This window comes from Vigna angularis, chromosome 1 (assembly GCF_016808095.1).
Source record: "Vigna angularis cultivar LongXiaoDou No.4 chromosome 1, ASM1680809v1, whole genome shotgun sequence".
Lineage (NCBI taxonomy): Eukaryota > Viridiplantae > Streptophyta > Magnoliopsida > Fabales > Fabaceae > Vigna > Vigna angularis.
In genome coordinates, this window is record NC_068970.1 from 26,498,467 (window position 1) to 26,522,605 (window position 24,139).

A 24,139-nucleotide genomic window follows, 5' to 3' on the forward strand; every position below is an offset into this window, starting at 1 on the left:
AATACAATTAAAATCTAAGTTTCTCTTAAACTATTCTCTCTAAGAATTAACCTACATCCATTCCTTCCTAAACAATACTCCTACCAAGAAATCAACACATCATATTAATAATGTCACACACACACACACACACACACACCAATCACTCAATATTAACATATCAATCATGTGTTGTACTTTATTAATAATAACATCAAAGAATTAACATAATTATGTTTTAACAAATATATACACACACCACACCTTATTAGACATATAAACTCTTAAAAGAAACATACTCAACTCTTAACACAATTTTATTTCTAAGACTTTATTTTCTCGAGTCTTACATAGGAGATGTTTTGTCGATGAACAACTATATACTAAGATATAATCAAAGAAAACCAAGACAAATTTTATGAGCAATTTCTTAAAAGCATCATTCACGAGGCTTTGAAAAGTGTCAGGTGCATTACTAAGCCCAAGTGGCATGACTAGCAATTCATAGTGTCTTTTGAGGGTTCTAAAAGAAATTTTATTCCTATCTTTTGTAGTAACAAGGATTTGGTGGTATCCAAATTTTAGATGTATCTTAAAAGAATAATTAAAGCCATATAATTCATCAATGTGTTCATAAACTATTGTAATTGGAAAGCTATATTTGACGGTGACAAAATTTAAGACCCTATAATCTACACAAAATTTCCATGTATCATCTTTATTTCTTTCCAATATAATTGGAGAAGAAAATGGACTCCTACTTCGTGTTATAATGCATGCAGCCAACATCTCTTGCACCATAGTTTCTATTTATTGTTTTTTACTGTGAGGATATCTATATCTCCACACCGTAATTGGTTTTACATCCTTAATTAAAGGAATTTCATGGTTATGAGATTGTGAAGGAGGTAAATATGTAGGCACATCAAAGATTTCTATAATTATGTAGTAACATGACTAATTTTGGTTCCACATCCTTAGGTAATTCAAGACTTATGTTGCTTGAATTGCAAATTAAAAATCTAAATTATAACATGGGCGTTATGCATACTTTTAAGTTGATTAAATTGAAAAGGAACAAACAATTGATATTGATCATTGTGTATAGTGACAAATTGATTTGTTTTTTTTGTAAGACTTCAAGGTAAGCTTGTTATAATATAAACTATGAGGCCCCAATGTAGCAAGTCATGTGTGTTGAGTACCAAGTTAGCACCATAAATTGGTAAAAGATATACAAAAGGGTTAAAGGAATGACCTTGGACCATGACGTCTAGATGTTTCACCAATTCTTCAATAATTAATGAATTACTATTTATAATCAAGACTTGAAAATTAGGACTAGGTTCTACTAGAAATTTCAAAGAGTTTGCAATCCTTTGCTACAAAAAGTCATTGAAACTACCACTATCAAGCAAGATGTGAACCACCATGCCATTAATTGTGCCTTGAAACTTCTTAGCTCTCAAGCCAAAGGAACCTTTTAATGCATTATACAACAAATGGTGATATTGATTTACCATATCCCTTATAATATCCATCTCTAATTGTTGCTGAAAAGAATCTTCATCATCCATTTATCACAACAAGTATTATTTATTTGGACACCAATGAGAAGGGGTGAACTTCTCATCACAAGTGTAACAAAAACATTTCTCCTTCCAAAACTACATTTTCGCTAGTGACATTTTTTTCCTATTTCCAAATTTTAAAAAATTGGAATTTCTAATGGGATTGTAAGAAAGGGAGGAAGGGTAATGAATTTTAGGGATTGTGATGAGGTTGGTTTGTGTTTAGGCTAGTGTTTTCGTTTTGGTTTTAGAAAGCATAAGTATTGTGAAATGACTTGTTTTTTTGGAAGATATTCCTCCCAGTATAACTTGGTCAGGAAACACAATGAATTAATGTAGATTGAGTTGTTACATCATGATGGATCTTTGGTTTAAGTCTACCAACATAATAACCAATTATAACATCATTAGTTGCAAGAGAGGTGAATTAAGTATCATAGTCATGAACATATCCTACTTATGATAATTTGAATAAATATGATCTAATACGTGGACCAAATTCAAGTTCTACGGTAAAACAAATAAAGAGAAAAGAGAAGCTAACTAGGAGACTAAGGTTAAGGATGACAAAAAATTTGTATCCGCGTGTATTCGCGAGTAAAATTTGTGATATCCTTAATCGATATTCTTAATGGATACTTGTGGGTAAAGGGTACGAGTATGTAATTGCTTATTTACTGAGAGGACTAATACGGTATCATGGCATTGACCTATCACAACTCGCTCATAATTATTTTTTTATATTTTTTCTTGGATAATAAATATTAATGAGTTTTATTTAGTATTTTTTTTTAAATCAAGAGATCAAAATAAAATTACTAATGAAAAAAGAATATTAATTATTGAAAAATTCTTCAAAATTTGACTTCATATACTTCTATTTTTTATTTAGGCCTATAAAATTGAAATTATTTTTAAAAAAATTATGTTTTGAAATTTATATATTGATACAACTCATTCAAATTTGCATTACATTAATATTTTAGTGAGTAATTTGATTTAAATTATACTTTAAAATTAATTTATTTAAAAGTAAAATATATATATATATATATATATATATATATATATATATATATATATATATATATATATATATATTTCATGAATATCTATCAGATAACGTGGCAAAGTTTTTTAGGCGGAGCACATAGAGAATAGACATTTTCTATATCCAACACAATCCATTATCATTTCTAATTGAGATAATAATTTAAGAATGAATTTCGTATATTAATTTTAGTAAAAGAATACAATGTTATATACACATTTTGCCTAACAAATGATAGCTCATACTATTCTAGAATATACTCTAGGACCATAACAGAAAATGTTTACATAAAGAGATATTTACAAGAATTAGAATGAGCTTAGAATTATTAGGTTGTACGAGTTTGGATCATTGTTTTGTTAGCCTCCCTCAAGCTGGAGTGTGTAAAGATCAATCAACTCCAACTTGGATACATTAGACTTGAAGAGATGATGTGATAACGTCTTAGTGAACATGTCAGCAGGCTAAGAGGATGGAACTAGTAGCAACTATATTAGATCTTTTTGTGTCTTTTCTCGAACCAGATGGTAGTCAATTTCCAAATATAATGAAACACTAGATTTGATGCCATATACCATGCATTTTGGTTGTCATAATATAGTGTTGCAGGATGGAGAAACATATTTTTAAATCATTGAGAAGATATGTGAGACACTGTAGTTCACATGTATTTATAGCAAGACCATGATACCCCGCTTTTGAAGACGAATGAAATATTGTATTTTGCTTTTGTTTTCCATACACTGGAGAGTTCCTAATGAAGAAGCAATAACCTATGAATGATCTCACATGTCAACACAAGTCGCTCAATCTGCATCACTGAAGCCAACTAAATATGTAGGAGTATCCCTCTTGAATTGAAGACCTTTCCTTTAATGCTCTTAAATCCTTAACTCGAAAATTTGAATGAAGAACGTGTTTGATTTGGGCCATTTAAGCACCAGAGTTCCCAATTAAAACAATGTCATCTACATAGATTACCAATGTTGTAAATTCATCTCCATTGTGTTTGATAATTGGTCCCATCATGAACAGGAGTAATAGACACAGAGGAAAGCACATCACTAGAGTGGATGAAATCAAGAGTTGAAGGGTTGAGCGATGAATCATTTGAACTAGAATCAAAAGGATCATCTTTCTTTAGACTGGAGGTGGGTGTTGAAGACATGGGAGGACGACAGGCATAGCTCCAGGAGGGAACTCTAATACCATAAAACAAATAAAAACAAGAGAGGATATTCAAGGCATTGAAATAATGATTTGAGAATGAATTTTGTATATTGATTTCAGAAGAAAAAGAATACAATGTTATAAAATCTACTCTAGGATCATAAGAAAAAATGTTTACATAAATAGATATGTACAGGAATTAGAATGGTCAGAGAACTATTGAGCTATATGGGTTTGGGCCACTGTTCTAATATAAGGCACGAAATGGAGTAGAGAGATCTATTGGTCATCTTTTAAACCAAGGGACTACCCCTTTTTCTATGTGAATTGTTGTAATCATAAGACGTTGAGCATCCGAAGTATTGTAATAATAAAAAGAATGATTTGCCTTGAAGATCCAGTGGAGAACTTTACATTCGTCGAAGAAAAATCAAGTTTTACATTTTGCTCCTAAAAAGGTGGATGAGATGACATACCCCCACCGGAGTTAGTTCCCTCTGCATTTCGATGTAAATTCACTCCATTACCAATGTTCTGCTTCAGCAAGGTATCAACCGCAATTTCCAAAGTCTTGAAACAAGTATTATTCTCTTGTCTATCCGCTTCTAGCATCTCTAAAATCTTAAATGTGTTCACGGAAAGTTCCCTGAAACGTTTATTTTCCGCCATTTTGAAATGATGAAAGCACCAATTGCAACAAGATAATATAATGGGACATAGAACTAGTAATTACAGAAATTTTCCTTGTATATCCACCAAAACCGTTTGTTGAAAGCAAGGAATATTCAAACCTAATGAAACAGAATTTACAAAGAAAGGCAATACCGAGAATGACAGCCACCCAAGAAAGAAAGAAAATGACATTACACTTTTCATTTCTCCTTCACTCTCTCATGCTATTGCTACATATACTAACTTTAACCGTTCTTTTTAAGTGAAGTGCTATGCTTTTAAACCAAATCTAAGTCAAGTGGTGTTGCTTTTAAACCAAATCAATCAACATCCTCATCATGGGGGAAACTCCAACAAACATCCAGGGTTGCACTTTATAATGACAATAAAATAAAACTTAATAAGCCCCAAGGTATACCCTTCAGTATCATATCTATATTAAATTTGCTTCTATCTAGATTATTGTTATTCAGTTGCAGAATCTTTCATTAGGTAACAAGGTGAAGAAAAATTCATCATTTACGTTATCTCTAAAATATGATACCCCAACATAAATTACTCTAATTTCTCAATCCACATGCAAACGCTATAAATAACAAACCACAATTAGTTCAAAAGTGTACACCTATTTCCCAAAAAACATGAATTAGAGGCTGGCTGAAACAATAGAGTAAATTTACATGACAGTTCATACATATACTATTTTAAAAATGAATTACATTATGTATTCCCGCATTGTAACAGAAACGTGTTTGTCTTGTCCCAGTGAAATAATACAGAACTGCAGTTGATATGTCATTTTTACAGCTGCCACAAAATCTCGAAAAAGGAAATCGTCGTATTGAAAATCCAGAATAATGAAAATTTGTAGGTTATTGTAAACAGGGCAGTTCTCAAAGTCACACTGTATATACTCCCCACTTTTTTTCTGTAAATGGGAATAACTCTAAGGACATGCCAAACAACGGAGTAAAGATTCTCAATCAGAAGCCAGACGCTTCACCTTCTCTCGCATGAACTGCACTATATGCTCACGCTTCCAATTATCAATCCTGTAACAGACAAAATAAAAGACAATAAAAAACAAGCTAAATCTCATTTTCATTCAAAAGACAACAAAAAGATTACTTTAACTCCTAGAGAGTACACAAAAATAATTTTCCACGTCGCATTTTTGTAAAGAGACTCCGGCTGCATAATAGCTTTTGAATCACATTCAAGAAATATTTCAAATTCATTGTGGCTATTCTTGGTAATGCTGCATTTTTAGTGGAATCCATATAGCCATCAACAAAAAGTTTAATAAATTATTCCTTTTGGTAGACAAATCAAATAGTAATTTACTAGATTCTTTCATTTAAATGAAGAAATCAATTCCTTACAACTAAGATATACGCACCTCCAAAAGCTTAGTGTTACCCATCAAGTGCATAATGAGTATTGTCTAACCTAGACCTAGAAAACCTTGTAAGCAAATGTTGCAAATGCAATGCCTATTTATAGTTAACTGAAATTTAATTCGTAAAAATTCTACAATGTAAATCAAAATTATGTCTTTTCGTGTTTCTGATAGAAATACTATTGCCGGAGCTATTGGGGGTTCAAAGAAACATTATAGAGAAAACCATTAAAGAATGATTTAAATATCAATGGTTTTTTCATTGACAAGATTCACAATACAACATTATGACATTGTTTGGTCTATGCAGCTGACTTGGTACTGGGAAAGAACTTGGTTCAATAACAAACACTAAGCATTTTTTAGAAAATCATCAATGTAATAAAGGCCCTATTATCAATTAGAAAATAAAACCAATGATAAACAGTTAACAAGATGCTAGCATGGTACTAATATGCAGATAATAAGTGAAATTTCACCTGATTGTTTCCTTTTGTTGACCCTCATCATCCAGCATAATCAGCTTTGGTGGAGAGTTAAAAACGTATTGAACTTTTACTGATGGAAATTGATCTTTTTCCTCTTCAATAAAGCTAACAACTTCAGGGTAGAAAACAAGTTTTCTCATGCAGACCTCCAGCAAAGCTCCAGAGTACGTAATCTAAAAGTTTAAATAATTAATGACAATGTCTACCTTTCACCTCTTTGTTTTGTGTGTGTTGGGGAGGGGGGGAAATTGTGGTGTTGAAATCACAAAATAATTGGAGCTGCTGAAAAGACAAGCTCGTGAAGCATTATGGTTTTTATTTTTGCAAATATAAAAAACTCCACATAATACCACCTTATTCTCATGTTGTTACATGTTTTCTAGATGTTGTGAAGGAAATGACAAACGCAACGTTCAGATGCTTTCACTATTCTGACATTTTGGTAATCATCGGTAAAACTTATCAATTACAAGTGCAAACACAAAATTAATCAAACACCAGGTCAGATCATGTCTGTGTAAAAAAAATATTTCTAGTTTTCATTTCCCCCTAATTACTAATAATTACAAAAAGTTTCAGTATTATGTTTTTGTTTCTTATGTTCAAACAATCGGTTAAAAATCATTTTGCTATATTCAGTACTTCCCATAAAAACATTTAGAGACAGAAAAGAAAGTGGGTAAAAGGTGACTTCATTCTAAAGCATTAAAAATAAGAATGAAAACAGAAAAAAGGATTTATTCACACCAAACAGGTCCTTAATTTTTTCACTTTCACTTAACCTCAACAGACACAAATTTCTTTAGAAGATTGATGTAGTAATGGTAAGCTGCATATTTATATAATTTGCAACCAGGTTATTTTAGGTCTAAAAATTCATTTCAATCACAAGAAAAACTAGTAAATAATTGTCGAGATCACAAAGCAAGCGATCACGTTGTCCAACCAAAACGAATCATACCTTGGTAGTGGCATCATCGGAGTCTTCCGTGCAACACTTGAGACAATCCGATACCAACTCTGCAAGCGAATTTCAAGCTTAGAACTATTCTTGTGCTAACTCTGACAGAACCCTAACTAACCAATCTGCAACTCTAATCGCGCTTCACCGAGCAACATAATAACAATTAAATTGGAATATATAAAACAAAGAAAAATTGAATTTGAATAATAAGTGATTGATTGAGAGAGAGATCGGAATGTATTGACCTTCGTCTTTGACGTACTGGGAGAGAGTGTTACAGTCAGAGCACAAGGCAAGTCCAGTGAAACCAAGATTCTCGCATTCTCTCGAACTGAGTTGCTCCGATGACGCACGTAAACTCAACACCGACACCACCATAATGAGGGCAACGCCATAGCCACCCATCAAACCCTTCATCTCTTCCAATCGAACCGGTGACAGTAAGGGAGGTGAAAAGGCTTGGTTCTCTTACTTCAATTATCATGTTAGGGCCATTCTTTTCTTCACCCCATGTTTTCTTCCTGCACCCTCTATTTTCTTAAATACCAATTATACTCTTACTGAAATTAATAAAAATGCAATGTTTGTTGGATTGTTTTGGTTTGTGTCTCGGTGGAGGCAGCTAGGTGGCTTGGTGGTAGTGAGTGCCTATTGTTTGTGGTTCGTAGTTGGCTTAAGTGTGTGGGGTAAGAGGTTTTTACGATATATATTTGATGTGAGTAAGTTGTTTTGGATGTTTGAATTATAGTTTTAGATTGTGCTATTTGTAAAAGAAAATTGGATTACAAATTTGAAATAAATAAATATTAATTTTATGTATTTTGAGTTGAATCCAAATTGAAAATTTACATTTTATATTAAACAATTCAAATTGAAATGTGATTTACATTTAAATATTATATAATTTGAAATATAAATTTTTCTAAATTTATAAAGTATTAAATCTCATTTTACGTTATATATTGATAATCCATTATGACATTAGAAGTTATTGAGTTGGTTTGTAATGACTTTAAAAATATAGAGTATTAGAATAAAATATGTGATGAAATAGATAAAATGTCATAAATGAAAGAGTATAATATAATGAGGTATCTAGGGAATGAAGTGTTCGACCAATATCATGATAAGTGTTAATCTTTGTTTCTTGTGTCATTATTTGTCTATCCTTTCCCAGGCTAGATTGTGTTAGAATCATACAACGGAATAATTGTGTTTGGACAAAAACCAAGAGGAGAAAAATTGGTTTCTTTAATAAATTGTGTCTTTTAAAAATTTCCTATTTTATTAAAGAGAGATTAACCAATAACCACACTTACAATCAGAGAATAAAGTTAAGGTTTAGAAAACATCTCTTCAAGATAAGAGATGTACAACACATTCCTTGAATCACACAAAGAATGAAAACACTTCCTTTAAAACACACAAAGGATGATCATTTTTTTCTAGCAATAGAAACAACACTCAATCACTCAAAATTAAACTTAGTGAAAGTTCTCGCCCTATCCACCCTGTGTCTTACAAAGCTTCTTTTCACAAAACACGGAGTTTCTTTGACAGTAGCACTAAACCCTTTAAATGAAAAGTTGTTTCTCAAACTAGGTTTAGGTAAAATATATAGATTCTTATTTTTGAAAATTAGGTCAAGTAACTTAAGAGTTTTGACGAAATTGTCACTGATAATCGATTAACACATAAATTATTCAAAAAACTTTTTTTCGAGGTGATAATCGATTACTATAAGGTGATAATGGATTATCACAAAGATTTTTATAAAGAAAATGTTTTCTCTATGTTATCTACCATGCCTATTATAGAAGGCAAGGCCCCTCTCCAAACTATTAAAGGGGCCTCAAACCTACGCTTGGATTGAAGAGTGTGAGACTATGTTCCAACAGCTAAATACCCTAGCGAGTTCTAAGTGGGCATTCTATTCTTCTCTTCCACCCGCAATCGGGCCGCTATCGGACCACCCAATTTCTACTATCACGCACGAGATGTCTATACCTCGGCGTGAAGGGGGTGTGTTGGAAGTCCCACATCGCCTAGAGATAAGGCCAAATTATAATATATAAGTGAGGTGCAAACCTCACCTTACAAGCCGGTTTTGTGGGGTTGAGTTAGGCTTAAAACCCACTTTCTAATATGGTATCAGAGCCATGGTTAGAGCCTATCCTAGCGAGTTCTAAGTGGGCATTCTATTCTTCTCTTCCACCCGCAATCGGGCCGCTATCGGACCACCCAATTTCTACTATCACGCACGAGATGTCTATACCTCGGCGTGAAGGGGGTGTGTTGGAAGTCCCACATCGCCTAGAGATAAGGCCAAATTATAATATATAAGTGAGGTGCAAACCTCACCTTACAAGCCGGTTTTGTGGGGATGAGTTAGGCATAAACTCACTTTCTAATAAAATAGGGAAGTTGTTGCACTTCTTGTTCTCAACAGTCCTCAGCCAAACCAACCTTTGGGCACTATATCCATTCGTATCACACTCAACGATCAGCTTGATCCTCGTCATGGAGGCAAGAAGCAGTACTTGATACACTTCACAAGTCAAACTCTCCAGCTCACGGAAGAGCAGTACCAAACCACAAAGAAGTTGGTCCTAGCTTTGGTCTTCTCAGCTCGAAGGTTGAGACACTACTTTCGTAATCTCAATATTTGTATCCGCATAGATTATCACATAAGCAAACGTTATAGAAGCCACAACTAGCAGGATGCATGACGACTTAAAGGGTGGAACTCTCCGATTTTGGACTTACATATTAAAAAAGAGGACCAATGAAGTCGCAATTCCTAGCAGATTTCCTCATCAACCTCCCAACCAAAGCAAAATAACTCACATGGTGGTCTTTGAGTGTCAATGGGTCTTCTAATAAGAAAAACAGTGGTGCTAGCATTATTCTAGAAGGACCCAACGATTTCATTCTAGAATAAGTTATCCACTTTAACTTTAGTGTGTCAAACAACCAAGCAGAGTATGGGGCCTTCATTGTTAGGCTATAACTAGACCATGAGGTTAGAATGCAGAAGCTACGTTACTACAACGATTCCCAGCCCATCACAGGCCAAGTAAAAGGAAGTTATCAAACTAAGGAGCCCTGTTTACCAAAATATTTTCACATGGTGAAGAACCTTTTAGAATGGTTTGATGAGATTGAGTTTGATCATGTACCAAGATGATAACAACCCCTTCAAGTTAGGTTGGGCCAAAGCTAGAAGAGATGTTGTGGTGAAGGTTCCTTAGGTGATATTGGTATAGACAATGGTGGGCAAGGACCAAGAAAGCGAAAGCTATGGTTGGAAAAGGGAGAAAGGCTCACGGCTAAGTGGTGGTATTTTGGTGGTATGGTATTTGGAGGCTCATAAAGAGGTTATGCCAACTCTAAAGGAAGGCTACTAATGGGACCTCATGGGATGTTCTAGTCTTGTGATCTAAGTTGAGTATTATGAGTCAAAATGGGCAGCATAACATTACTCAAAAACAAATATGATTACATGAGAGAAGCACCTTTATTTATAGGTTAAGGATGTCTCCTAAAAATCAAAACTTTGCATGCCTTCTCTTCCAAGGCTCAATAGACCGAGAAAGTGGTTCTCTAAGGAGTGGTGGACAAATGTCCACAAATCCTCTCTAATGAGGGAAGGACATGTGACCACTAACTAAGGAGAATCATCTCCATTCCTAAAGTGTCATGTGGTCACTACTAAAGCCAAATCATCTCCAATGGAAGTATGACACATGACACATACATGACCCTCACATAGTAAAACATAACATGCACATATGGGATTTAAGTACATGACCATCACACAACTAAGCTACATATTACCGATTAAAAGTATATTCCCTCTTATTAATAAATACTTAGTATGTTCACATCACTAAATTTTCTCGAATCTTACACAAACCACTACACAACTAAATCAAAATCAAGCATAACAGTATCACATGCTTGAATGAACTAATGATTGAATGACAACTCAATTTAATGTCAAATGTACTAGAATTTCTACACTTCACTGAATAGAATAATCACATGAGAAAGTAATGGATACCAACAACTAAAACTAAAAACACCAAATAGAGATTCAAGCACCCATGACCATTTTGTTGTTGAAAAATAAGCATATAGGTGAAATTGAATGCACTGAACATTAACCATGAACTGGTACTGAAATTCACAAATTCAGATAAGCACATTTACATCAAAACCTAGGCTTTGATACCAAATAATGAGTAATTGGTTCATATGTAGCTAGCAATATGAAAATTAAGAGAAAAATTCTTAGGAGGTGTGAAGATTTATATTAAATGAAAGAGGGATTTAATAGACATTATAGAATGGAAAGAGAAAAGAAACTCATGTCATTTCAAGACCCAAAGACATTAGCCACGGATAGGGAAAAACGTGAGCTGGAACGAAAAGGATAAATGAAGAAAGGAGATAGTTGAATGTATAGATTGGATGGAGAACGAAGAAGATAAATGAAGAAGAGAGATGGTTGCATGCATATATTGGATGGAGAAAATAAAGGAAGCCAAGTCACTTGAGGATAATGCCAAAATGAATGATAAGTGTGTTGCCACTTGATCTGAACAGAACACCGAAGATAAGATTTTATTATAGACTTGTACTTTATTTCTCACATAAGAATGTGTAAAAGATTTTTATTCTCAATGCAAATTGTCTCACAATGAGAGGCAATCCCTTACTTATAGTGTAGGGTCAATTGACCTAAAACTTAATCCAAACTAAACAAAGTTAACTCATAATTATAAGACACTAAATAAAGAAAGTACAAGTGTAAGCCTTCTAGAAGATAGGATAATTCGTTCCTATTCCAATCACTATGCTCCAATTCTGACAGAGACAAACACATGGATACTGATTTGGGCTTTATTGGACGCTAGGTTTTACAGTTAGGCGTCGTAGCATCGTCGCTGGGCCCCTGAAACCTTTGTTGGACACTTGTGGATACAATAGCCTCTGACTTGGAGTGCTCTGAACGCAAAATTCTCTCGTTGGGCGCCCTCCTTCCATTCTTTCTTCCTCTTCTTTTTCCTCCATCGACATTCTCTTTGTCCTTTCATCCCCACCGTCATATAGATTCCAAAATATACAATCCAAAATACAAATTTATATTCTGAATTATATTTTAGAATAGTATTTCTTCATTTCAGAATATACAAATCTGAAATATAAATTTTATATTTCAGATTGTATATTATAGAATATTTTTGGATTGTGTATTTCAAAACACATTAAAAGAAAAAAGTTAAATTTTAAAAAGAATAAAAGTTAAATTTTAAAGAATACGATGGTGCAGGAAGAAACTGCCAAGAGCCAATTGCTCACTCCATTGTTTACGCATGTCGCATAACTGCTCTACAAAAATTCTTTATCAACAGAGTGCTAGATAGTTATTTTTCTTGGATGAAAAAACTTTATAGTAATTCGAAGAAATGAGGAAATTCTCATTTTCCATAAAAAGCGTTTCGATAAGGAAAATAAAAAGCAGCAGAATCCCCCTCCAAAATTTTCCAACGGAGATACACAAAAAAAAAAAAAAACTATTGCATTCAAAATATACATATACAGATATATTCGGCTATGCGTGTTACATGAAAAAAGAAAAAAAAAAGTTACAATATTGCACAGATAAATAAAATCATAATCTTGAGATTCCCAAAAATATCAGCTTCCCGGGGTCAGTGCAAGGGGCGAAGAGACCTCATCGTTCTCGCCATTAGAAGTATTTGATTTTATAAACGATCGAGCAACATCTAACATGACCTCAACTTCTTTCTTGTACTACATTGTTAAACAACAATTATTTTTAATTAAACGCTGTTAATACCTGCAGCTTGAAACTACTAGATATGAAATAACTGTCAACAACCAACCTCATTGACTGCCCCCGACTTTATTTTGGATTGCATAACACACCATTTCTTGAAATGTGCACCTGTAAGAAAGAAGGAAATTACTCGGGTTTTATTTTTTACTTTAATATTTCTATTGGCTTCCCTTCTTGATGTCCTGGAATGGAATTTTAGCTTGCGCCTGATTCTAACATGCTAATCATAATGTGGTTCTCAAAGCCAGATAGTGACAGAACAATCAAACCCGAAATCGCTCTAGTGAGGAAGTAGGATGGCCAGTATATTATTCTATATAGACCAGAGGCAAGTTAAACAATTTATGTTACCAAATATGTAGGTGCTAAACAAGTTAGTCTAAATTAAACACATTATGAGGAAAAGTCAAGTGGATGATTCTGTGGCTGCACAGGACATGAAGGATCATTAATGAAGCCAAGAAAAAAAATCAGAACAAAACAGAACAGAAAGGTTGAACAAGTACAGCAGAATCAGGACTTTCAAAACACGATCACCCACCAAAAAGGAAAAAAAAAAAAAAAAAAAAAAGTGGAAGAGTAGACGACTTACAGAAAACTGAGTAGACGACTTACAGAAAAAAATAATAATAATAATAACAAACAGACAATATGTATGGGTGTGTGCCTGGAAATGCTGTCTAGCACGGTGTTATGTGAATAAAGCTTAGCTGAGAAAATAGTTTCAAATCAAATCATTCAGCAGGGAAAAAATCGTGGAAATAATCCAAAACAACAAATAATATCATGGGTTTTTATAGTCAGCATTTTTTTGTGGTTGGTGATTAGCAGAAGACTGCATCATCAATGACACACTTAAATAGGGAATAAGAAGTGAATGGGACAATCAGGAGTTTCAACCACAACTTACCCACTTTAATGTCCAGATTACACGAGCTTTCATTAATTGTCGCCAAGCTCCATTTACAGTGTACCTAACGGACCAAAAACATAAACCATCTTTAATCATAAAAATATAATATAACATTAGAAACAATATACTGGGAGACAAACACATCACAGATTCATGAAGGAGGGACGATTATTGGTATGTTAATATTATATTTCAATATTTCATACCTTAGTTACAAACTTTAATCCTTCCAATTCAGAGTTTAACATCTAGGACTTTATAAAAAGGTATTTTTGAAAGTTAGAACTTGTTCTTTCTCCCTTTTGCTAGGAAAGTCACAAATGAACATCTGATGATAGTAAGTGTTTTTACATCAATATTAAAAAGTGCCAACTATCCTTCCCTTTCTGGTTGGCATTTCTTTAACAAGGCATAGTAGTAAGTACACAGGAGCGTACACCATAACAAAAGCTAGAATATTATTGTTCGATAGTTGTTTGGTGGGTTGCAGCTTCACATATTCTAAATGTGCTATGTGCAATACCAATGGAACTTCAGAGGGTAAGATAATGGATTAACTCTAGTGTCACATTTGCAATGTTAGTCAAAATCAATTTTGCAATAAGGATTCTATTAAATGAATTATTTTTAAAGAACTTGATAAGTATGTGTCTAGCACTCTCTTGTTCCTTCCTTCGTCATACCATCAAGTTTAAAGATTAAATTTAGGACAATCAGTACAATATGGTTTACGAGCAATGCAGACTCTTAAATGACAGAGCATCGTATTCAGGCAATAACTTTCTTGACTGCACATATTATACGTGAATCTTCCTCCATTAAACTAATGAATAATAAAAATATATTTAGACATAGAATGATTCAAATCGGATCACAGGAACAAAAGTATATTGAAAGAAGAATGTACAGAAAACAGACGAGTATCCAGATAAGATATTCAAAGTATTCCCAACCTCAAAATAGGATCCAAATGGAACATCATGTGCCTCCTGCACAGTCTCAAACACCTAAAAGAAGTCACAAAAGCATCTCATTAGTTACTTTGAACACACCTAAGAAAAAGTTTGCTTCTTCTTTTGGAACAGAGGCTGCTAGAAGAAGGAAAGGAGATGAGTTGCAAAAGAAAATGATGTTAACTAGACCACAAAAAAAAAGCTATCAACATTAAAACATAATCATTTATCATTATATTCTCTTTGATATTGCATAGTATGTAATGAATAAAAACAACAGCCTAACCAGGTTTTTCTTGTCTGGTGTTAGAACATGATGTTGCCACTCTGTCATGGCTGTATCTGGAGGGCACATAGGGCTGTTACAAAGTGATCTGAAGGTTATCTCTCGGACTTGACCATCATATTCGTCTGCTGTATGCCACTGACCCATCTGTAAATAGCATAACCATTGAGCAAACCAACAACTTAAGACCCAAAATCACTTGGCTATCAAAAGATAAATACATGGAAAACAAACAAATATAAAGTTGTACTTTATTCAATAAAAGAAATATCTACTAAGGAAAAAGGAGAGATCTACAATTCATTTGCAAATGATTGATAGAGTAACCAACAGTATGAGAACTCCTAGCAGTGAGACCACCGTTTGTGAATGTATATTCTAATTGAGGAATCAAGGGAAGAGTTAAATCTAAACCTGAGCTTTTGAGACAAACATTGACATCAAAGGATTTTCTTTTGACTATATGAGTAGAAAGTGTATATGCATATCAATTTTAGAAAGAAAGCTAGCTCTTGTAATTGGAGAGTCCAAAACACTATAAACCACATTACTAGACATTATAACTTCAAATTTATCATACGTTCAAGGGTTCCCTGTGAACATGCTGAACCTTGGTAAAACTACTCTGACATAACCACAACAAGATCATATGAGAATGTCCAACACAAAAAGGGAATACGTTTAAAATGAGGATCTTAACTGAACAATATTTCATTGTGCATCTAGCTATGCTTTCAGCATTAGCCAATAAAAGTTCATCAAATTTTACAAAAACACCAAGATTAGTGTCTGCTGGGGACACATGAATAAGTAAGCTTTTTATTATTTCACATTTGATTTCCATTATAACTCCACATGAGAAATTCACAGCTTTCATAAGGAATCACAATAGCAGTTGAAGAAAATTTACCACAAGATTAGTGTCCTTTCGTACTGAACGATATTTGCTAGTAAAATTTGAACCGTCATTCAACAATAAGTTAAAAAACTGCTCTGCTGTGCACGGAAAAACATCCTGTAGAAGAATCACCGGTTATGTGTAAACAATTAAACTAATAGTTAAACACATGAAGATAAAAGATGAAAACAATGCCTACATTGTATATACCAACTAACGCCTCTTCTTTGATAAAATGTGGAAGTTTTCCAGTTTTTGATATGCTTTCTACAGGAGCCTTATCCAACAGTTTATTGCCTCTTACAGAACTGCTATGTGCACGCTGCTCTGACTCTGCATTTTCCTATATAATAATTAACAAGAACACTTAATTGCTTGAACGGAAAAGAAAACAAATATATGCACATCAACTTCTATTTGCAAATTAAGACTAAATACATATCATCATGGGTAAGATCTCATCTAGAGACATCATCCTTGGGTTTATCAAAGATCAATTGGAAAATATCCTCAATAAAAACCATTGAGAGATCTTTGAATTAGTTACATACATAGCAAGAATTCAAACTTGAGGCGGTGTTGGTGATTAAGTTAAATTTATAAATAGGGATAATAAGAGATATGCGCTGCATGTAATTATGTCAATTAGGATAACCTTTATCCATTGTATTTATCACTCATCATAAATAAGAGTCTTTCCTGCATAGATCAGGAACACACAATTCATCAAATGTCCCTTGTTTTTTCCATCTCAACGCATGTATCAGCTTCATAACAAGTTCCCTAACTAAAAGGCATAAAGATTTTATAACTAGTCAATGTAATGGGTGCACTTCAGAGGGAATAGTAAACAATAACGATACCCTCAAAAGAGTACCCATCATAGTAGAGGAGTCAAACTCCTATATTTGAATCTCTTAAAGGTTTTACAATAAAATGCAACTTATTCAAAGCCGACAAAACCAAATTGACTAGGTAAGAGCTGTAACCTTCTTCTCAGCTTCCAACATTTCATGGAAATTCTTCGCAGCACGCTGGAGATTTCTGAATGCATGATTCCTGTTCCAAAAGGATGCGAACATATATCTGACCCTACCTGAAATAATAAACAAGAAACATGCAGACCTAATCCAATTATCTAACAAAGGTCATTGGTGATAATACGCAGTGCTCACTTTTATTCATTAAAGAAAACCATAAACAGTAATTTTTTAAAAGAAATGCTATAAAAATTCAGAATAACATTACAAACAGTATCCAGCAATACAGTAATACATCAGTATTATGAAAAAATGAAAGTCATTCAACAATAAAGGAAAATCCCCAGGCAACAAATGAAGTGTTGTGATACATATAGAGAATGTGATAACCATAGTGGCAAGTGGATGCAATCCCTTGAACTTAATTGGATTGATTTATTTGTATAAAATATGGACAAGCTTAGTTAATTGGATTGACATATTTACAAAAAAATAGGACATGCATTGAATTGAATCAAAAATTAGAAATACAGTTCCTCCGAGTAAATAAAGAACTAATTGTTTCAAACAAATTACTAACCATCAGGGCTTCCCAAAGGAGGGACACCATGTCCACCAGCACCCATGCGAAGTATAATTGTTATAGCAGGATTAATAAATGCATGTTGGCTCCGTCGAATCTTAAGAAAAAGTAGAATAGTTACACCAGATGGAAGTTTTAATTTCACTGAAATATTTAGTGAGGAAGGGAAGAAAAAAAGAATTTGAGATCATACCTCATCTATATCTTCAAATGGAATACGCACCTGTCAAATATTCCAAAGAAATTAACATTATAACCAAAACTAGAAAAAAAAAACTAAAAATGCAAAAAAAAAACAAAGAATAATAGCAAATAACAGATTGGCAGTGTCGATAAGTATAAGAAAGCTTTTTTCCAACAGTAGTATATATTAATAATACAGTTGTTGCATAAAAAAATAAAGGTCCAGGTAAACCATATGACTAATAATACAACTGTGAACTTCACATGAAATTTAAACCACTCTCAACTCAAAATTTTAATCTTGAAACATTATCAGAAAATCATAAAACTAAAACAGCCAACATGAATGATGGATCAACAACCTTGAACAAGAAACAATATAGTATGCAATAGTGTTCAGTACTCAAACTTGACAAAACAGAAGTACAGTCTTACCTTCATTTGCTTTGAGAACACATTGGAGTGAAAACAAATGTGCCATGCTGAGACATACATACGACCATGGTACAAAAATGACCTCTCAAGTGCACAAGAATAACTATGATCAACAACCTGAAAAATATGCCTCACTTGTCAGATCAGCAAAATTCTATATTAGTAATTGTTAACCAGAACAAATTCCATCAGTAACCTCGTCTGGATGAAGAGAAAATATTGTCTGAAGAGGCCCTGGCTTTTGATGGACTACAGTGGGCCCCTGTCTTTCCAAGGGTGGGATCCTTCTTCGGGGGTTGGCTCCTCCATATCCATTTATCCTATAAGAGCAATTATGACTATAAGAAAGAGACCAGTAAATGATGATGATGATGATGATAATAATAATAATCAAAATATAGTAATAGATGAAGCAGGAACTACCAATAATAATAACAATAATAATAATAATAATAATAATAATAAAAATACTTGAGATGAATACAAATAGAAAACAAATGATTCCCCTCTCTTATGTTCTCATATTTATAATGACATTTGTAGTTCAGATAAAATGAGAGGGAAGACAAAAAAATGAGAAAGGTCACACCAAGAAACTAGGTACAGCACATAGAACACAGCATCATTTCAATAAAGCCTATTTAAGATTACCTATTCTAACAATAATAATATAACACCCAAAGTATGTAGCACTAACATTAAGTATATAATACATACATTTTTTTAAAATAATACCAAAAGGCTCACCTGGAAGAATTTCCAGATAGTTTTATTGTTTTTATATGAAGACAAACCTGCCACGCAGTTACATGTTAATAATCATACTTTTGAGACATAAAAACCTAATAGAACCAAAATAATAAAACCTTTAAAACCAAACATAATTTCTTCTGACAAGAGGTTACCTGCCCTGATGGACTATCCAAAGTATGCCACACTGCCCCAGTCTGACCTTCACTTTCAACCGGAACAGTCACTGAACCAAGAACAGCACTTTTCCAAATTATATCCCAATCATAAATTGTGACATTGATCTGCTACGTCAGCAGGGAAAGAAGTCAGTTTCACGAAAACCTACATAATAGATATAATCTGTCAAATAAGAAGCTTGTCTAACATAATGCAAGTTATGCTGGCACTCATTTATAGATATCAATCCCAGAACATGCTCAAAAGAAATTATGTTTGACCACTATAATTAGCTTCAGAAAGTTACGCTTGCATAGGCATATTTATTTTCATTATTCTTCTCAACAGTTTTCTTTGTCTGAGTTTACAAAAGAAAATGCATTTCTACACTAAACTCTCAAAGTTGCAGTAAGCTTATTTTTGGTCCTCCAGATTTAAATTAGTCATGTTAGTACCAGTAATTGGAAAAAAAGCTTGTTTTAGTTTCTCCCAATTACTGTCAAACATTTCACTTCATGGCTGATGGATCACAAGTCTTTGACATGATAAATCTTGCATTCTTATCATCAAACACCATACCACACATTTACTTTCCTTTCAAAGTATTAATTTTCATGACATTTAGGTAGACTGTGTTTGGGTAGAAGGACTGAAGAAGTTTTTTTTTTTCTTTCCTTATTTAAAAGGACTAAAGATCAGTTGGACCAAGATCGTATTTACAACAAATTAAAAGCTAAAAACTTATTTAAGCCTTAAATTTATTTGAAAACAGAAAACCAGAATCCAATAAGTAAAAGATTATTAATTACAAACAACAACAAGAAGACAGCACTCTGTCCTCCAAGAGTTTCCCCTCCACAAAGGATTTCCTTTCACAAAGAGCTAATGCTTAATCTATAAAATTAACATCCATCCCCTCTCCTCATATCCTAACAAACTATCCTCCTCCATCTTTTCTACTCTTTCCTTATTTTATTAGGATTTCTACAGGTCTTCACCACATATGCCCAAACCACCTAAGATGAGACTCCACTGTCTTCTCCAGAGTAGTTGTTGCCCCAAATTTCTCTCTAATACATTATTCCTGACAAATCTTTTTTCATTAATTACATTGGAAATAAAATAGTTTCATTTCATTGTAGTGAATAGGTTGCATTGTCCATGAGATAAAATCTACTCATACATCAAAACAATTAGATAGAAGCATTATCCACTGCAAAACATATATATTATTACATTACATGAAAATTTGTCCTCTAAGACATAAATCACGGTAAAACAAACAGAAAGAAAAGAATACTGAGCATGTTCTTAGAAGAAAAGTTTAAAATTAAAACAAAAATCATGAATAGGTGATAATTACTCCAATTTGACACATATGTGATAGAAAATGTCAGATACCTGGACAGGAAGTTCATCAACAGAAAAATTGAACTCCTCACCCCACATTGGATTTCTTGAACCAGGGACCATGGAACTGCATCACCACACCAGAGCCCAATAAACAATGTTGAGAAAAAAAAAATTTTCTTTTGGGAAGATATGCTGAGTATGAGAAAAGTATTATCATATCCGTTCTAAAACATCTAACAGACTCTGACAGCGCACATTCCTTATTTTCTTGTCATTCTATGGTCAATTCAGATACTACGTGCATTAAAGTAAAAAAATCTTTATGAAACAATACATATTACATATGTATGCATGCAATCACATAGATATATGGGTGTTGTACACTTATTCCCAAGCATCATAGTATTACTCCTCCTGATTAATTCTAAACTTGCAAAGTACAAATAATATTAGCTACAAACTAAATTCCTCTACAAAAGAAAGTAGGAGAACTAAGGCTGATTTACAGTAGAGAGCTCTAAACTAAAAAGCCAATGGCTCCAGATGGAAAAAAATCCCCCTACACCTCCCTCCCCTTCCCCCCTCCTCTTAAGATACAATTTTCCTCTTCCCCGCAAATTTTTGGAGTGATAAATTCAAATAAAGGAGGGAAATAACTAGATCAACAAACCTGAATCGCTTTTCATTGCCACATGTGATGATAGCATAAGGATCCGATGTGCCATTTAAATTTGCACCAACAAGATTCTTAGCAGCCAATAGTTCTAACTTCAAAGAGAATTTGAAAACAAATCCACATATCATCAATAAATTCCAGCATATATACAGTGCAAGACAAATTGCCTTATTCCATGGGGAAGGAGGTCCAGACTATATATTGCTAGAAAACCTATACCTTGATCAAGTACGCTGAACTGGCTTGAGAATCCACTTTAGGCTGCTCCATCTACAAAAATAAGTGCAGAACTGCATGTCAACAAGTTAAAAATTACACCACACAGCAACTGACAGGAAAATCTAGAGGCACTAAGTTATAAACCCAAACAGTATTTAAGTTCTTGACAAAAATTCAAAATAACTAGTGACAGCAATTCATATCCTAAGGAACTCCTATCAGAGATAAAACTGAATGACAACCAAATTCAAAATTACTCCATGAAGTAACTAGCAAAAAATTTGAGCCACTGAGTTATAAACCCTAACAGCATTTCCATTTTTGACAAGCCACGTCTGCAAACGAACCGGTGATCACAATTTACAATGCTAACGAACTCGTAGTAGAGAAAAACTAAACTTCAACCAGTTAAAAATTGCTCCGTGAAGCAACTATAACGAGGATTTCAAGCCATTACCAGTACTTCCATTCTTGACAGACAACAAACGAACTAGTGATCACAATTCACAATTATAACGAACTCAACACAATTGAATTCACACAACTGCTCCACTTCAGAGAAACCGATCAATTCCGCTAAAACCATAAAAATAAACAAAAGGAATTCAAAATTAAACTGCAAGATCATTCTATAGAACACAACACAAGTGATCGCCAGAAAAGATTAAAGAAAACGAATCTCCGAAATTCTTCCATGATTTAAAAAATACACGATATAAATAGTAACGAAGCATTGGAAGCGCGGAAGTAACCGAAGAACTCAGAAAACAACGAAAATAACCTTGTCCTTATCGTCGGCGACATCGACTGTGGCGGAATTGTCGGGAAGCGACGGATCGGCGTGGAAGTGTCCGGTTCGGGCGGCGAAGAAGCGATAGGCGATTAAGACGAAGACAGCGGCGGCGACGGCGACTTTGATCTCCCATAGAGAGGGAAAAAGAAAAGCGAAGAGCGCGGGATCAACGGTCCAGTTCATAGTGATGGTCGCAAGTGGCAACGTAAACGGAGAGAGCAACTGACGAATCAGAAACAGAGCGGTGAAGGAGTTGTTCTAGGGTTTAGGGAATGTTGCCAAGCCATGGGAAGAAGAGGAAGGAGGAAGTTGATGAAAGAACAAAGAGAGTCAAAGTTGGACCGTTGGAAGCCAAAGAAAGAGAGTGCGAAGTGTCAAACAACTGCACTCGTCTTCTTGCCTTCTTTTTTTTCTTGCCCGAATGAACTAAACGGCAAGGATAACAAAAAAATAAAAAAATACGGAATTTAGACTTTTAGATAGCCGATTATTATTCCTAATTTTATTTCATGAAATTAGCGTAATCATAATTTTATATCACGATTATAATCTTGAATATCATGCTTGTAAATATTTCATTAACTCAAATTAAAATATAAATAAATAATTATATTCCGAATTAATTATGAGAACATATAAGTGTGTGACATTCACGTGGATGAATAAACAATATTACAATTTAGATTCAAGAGAAAAGTACATTTTTAAAGTTATTTTTTTAGTCAGTTCGATTATTAAATTAATAAATATAATTTATGACCGTATATAAAAAAATTTCACGTATTTTACCCTCTTTGTTATTATTTTTTTTCCTCTTCTTTCAACTCAAAAAGACTTCCAAAGAAACTTATAGTACTGGATGCAATGTCATCAAAATCGATCCATTATTGAATCAATTGAGATCCTAGACTAATGAGTCAATGATGGAACGGATAAACTGTTAGCTAAATTGATTAATCTGGTATATATTAAAAAAATTAATTATATATATAATATAATTTGATATATCTATATTTTATATTTAAATTATATGAGTATTAAAATATATTCAATATGTCAAATAAAAAAGTTTTAGAATAATATAAACATTACAATAACTGTATAGGTATCAGTACAAATATAGTACAGTGGTATTTGTGTGTTCAGTGATAAAAATAATTAACACAGTTGAGAAAAACAGTTACTATTATAATAAAAAGAAACCGTCATTAGAATATTACGAGAAATATTGTAAAAAAAGTGTGTTGACAACCTCAAAAGAAAACTAAGTATTAAAAGATAAAAAGAAAAATGTAAAATAAATATTTAGAGAGAGTAATAAAAGTAAGAATAAAGAAATTACAAAAGGATATTAAAAAGCATAAAATAGAAATTTCTTCTGGAAAATTTAGACTCTTTATTTCTAAATATGTTGGAATATTATAGAAGTTTATGTAGCATGTTATAGAATAAAATTATTGAGCCTCATAGACTAATAGTACTATGAGTTAATTCATGCCTTAACTATATTATCTTTACAGAAGTTAAAAAGAATAAAATTATTAAGTCCAGAGTAACATTACCTACTAAAACAAAGAGTTAATTCGTATCCTTTAACCATATTATTATTGCATAAGGTAAAAGAGTTCTACCTTTCTTACATTTTTTTTATCTACATTTTCAACCAACTAACATAAATCTAGATTAGTTGTTTAGCTTTTTGCACAATTTAAGAAGTTTTATTTTTTTTAAAGTTGTCTATTGTTTATACTAAAAACACTTTGTTCCTATCCGATTCAAAAACATATTAAATAACATT

General features: G+C 33.2%; 2 protein-coding genes across 4 annotated transcripts; both read right to left on the bottom strand.

Moving 5' to 3' along the window:
• Positions 1–5,140: 5,140 nt before the first annotated feature.
• LOC108332717 (uncharacterized) lies at positions 5,141–7,759 on the bottom strand. The gene is made up of 4 exons (XM_017568031.2): positions 7,540–7,759; positions 7,292–7,350; positions 6,322–6,503; positions 5,141–5,495 (listed from the first exon to the last, which is right to left on the bottom strand). Exons 1-4 carry the CDS (start codon positions 7,709–7,711, stop codon positions 5,423–5,425), a joined length of 486 nt encoding a protein of 161 aa, XP_017423520.1. The 5' UTR covers positions 7,712–7,759; the 3' UTR covers positions 5,141–5,422.
• Positions 7,760–12,853: 5,094 nt separating this feature from the next.
• On the bottom strand, positions 12,854–22,767 carry LOC108323602 (BAG-associated GRAM protein 1). Of its 3 annotated transcripts, none has more exons than XM_017556078.2 (18): positions 22,330–22,767; positions 21,549–21,599; positions 21,324–21,421; positions 20,702–20,777; positions 19,297–19,425; positions 19,139–19,185; positions 18,588–18,711; positions 18,392–18,508; positions 17,967–17,996; positions 17,771–17,870; positions 17,200–17,306; positions 16,410–16,553; positions 16,223–16,327; positions 15,313–15,459; positions 15,027–15,080; positions 14,071–14,134; positions 13,207–13,268; positions 12,854–13,114 (listed from the first exon to the last, which is right to left on the bottom strand). In XM_017556078.2, exons 1-18 carry the CDS (start codon positions 22,522–22,524, stop codon positions 12,998–13,000), a joined length of 1,767 nt encoding a protein of 588 aa, XP_017411567.1. In that variant the 5' UTR covers positions 22,525–22,767; the 3' UTR covers positions 12,854–12,997. The 3 variants fall into 3 exon arrangements, with proteins under 3 accessions (XP_017411567.1, XP_017411574.1, XP_017411581.1); XM_017556085.2 differs by having other exon boundaries at positions 21,549–21,619; positions 22,330–22,465; XM_017556092.2 differs by having other exon boundaries at positions 21,324–21,417; positions 22,330–22,418.
• Positions 22,768–24,139: the final 1,372 nt, after the last annotated feature.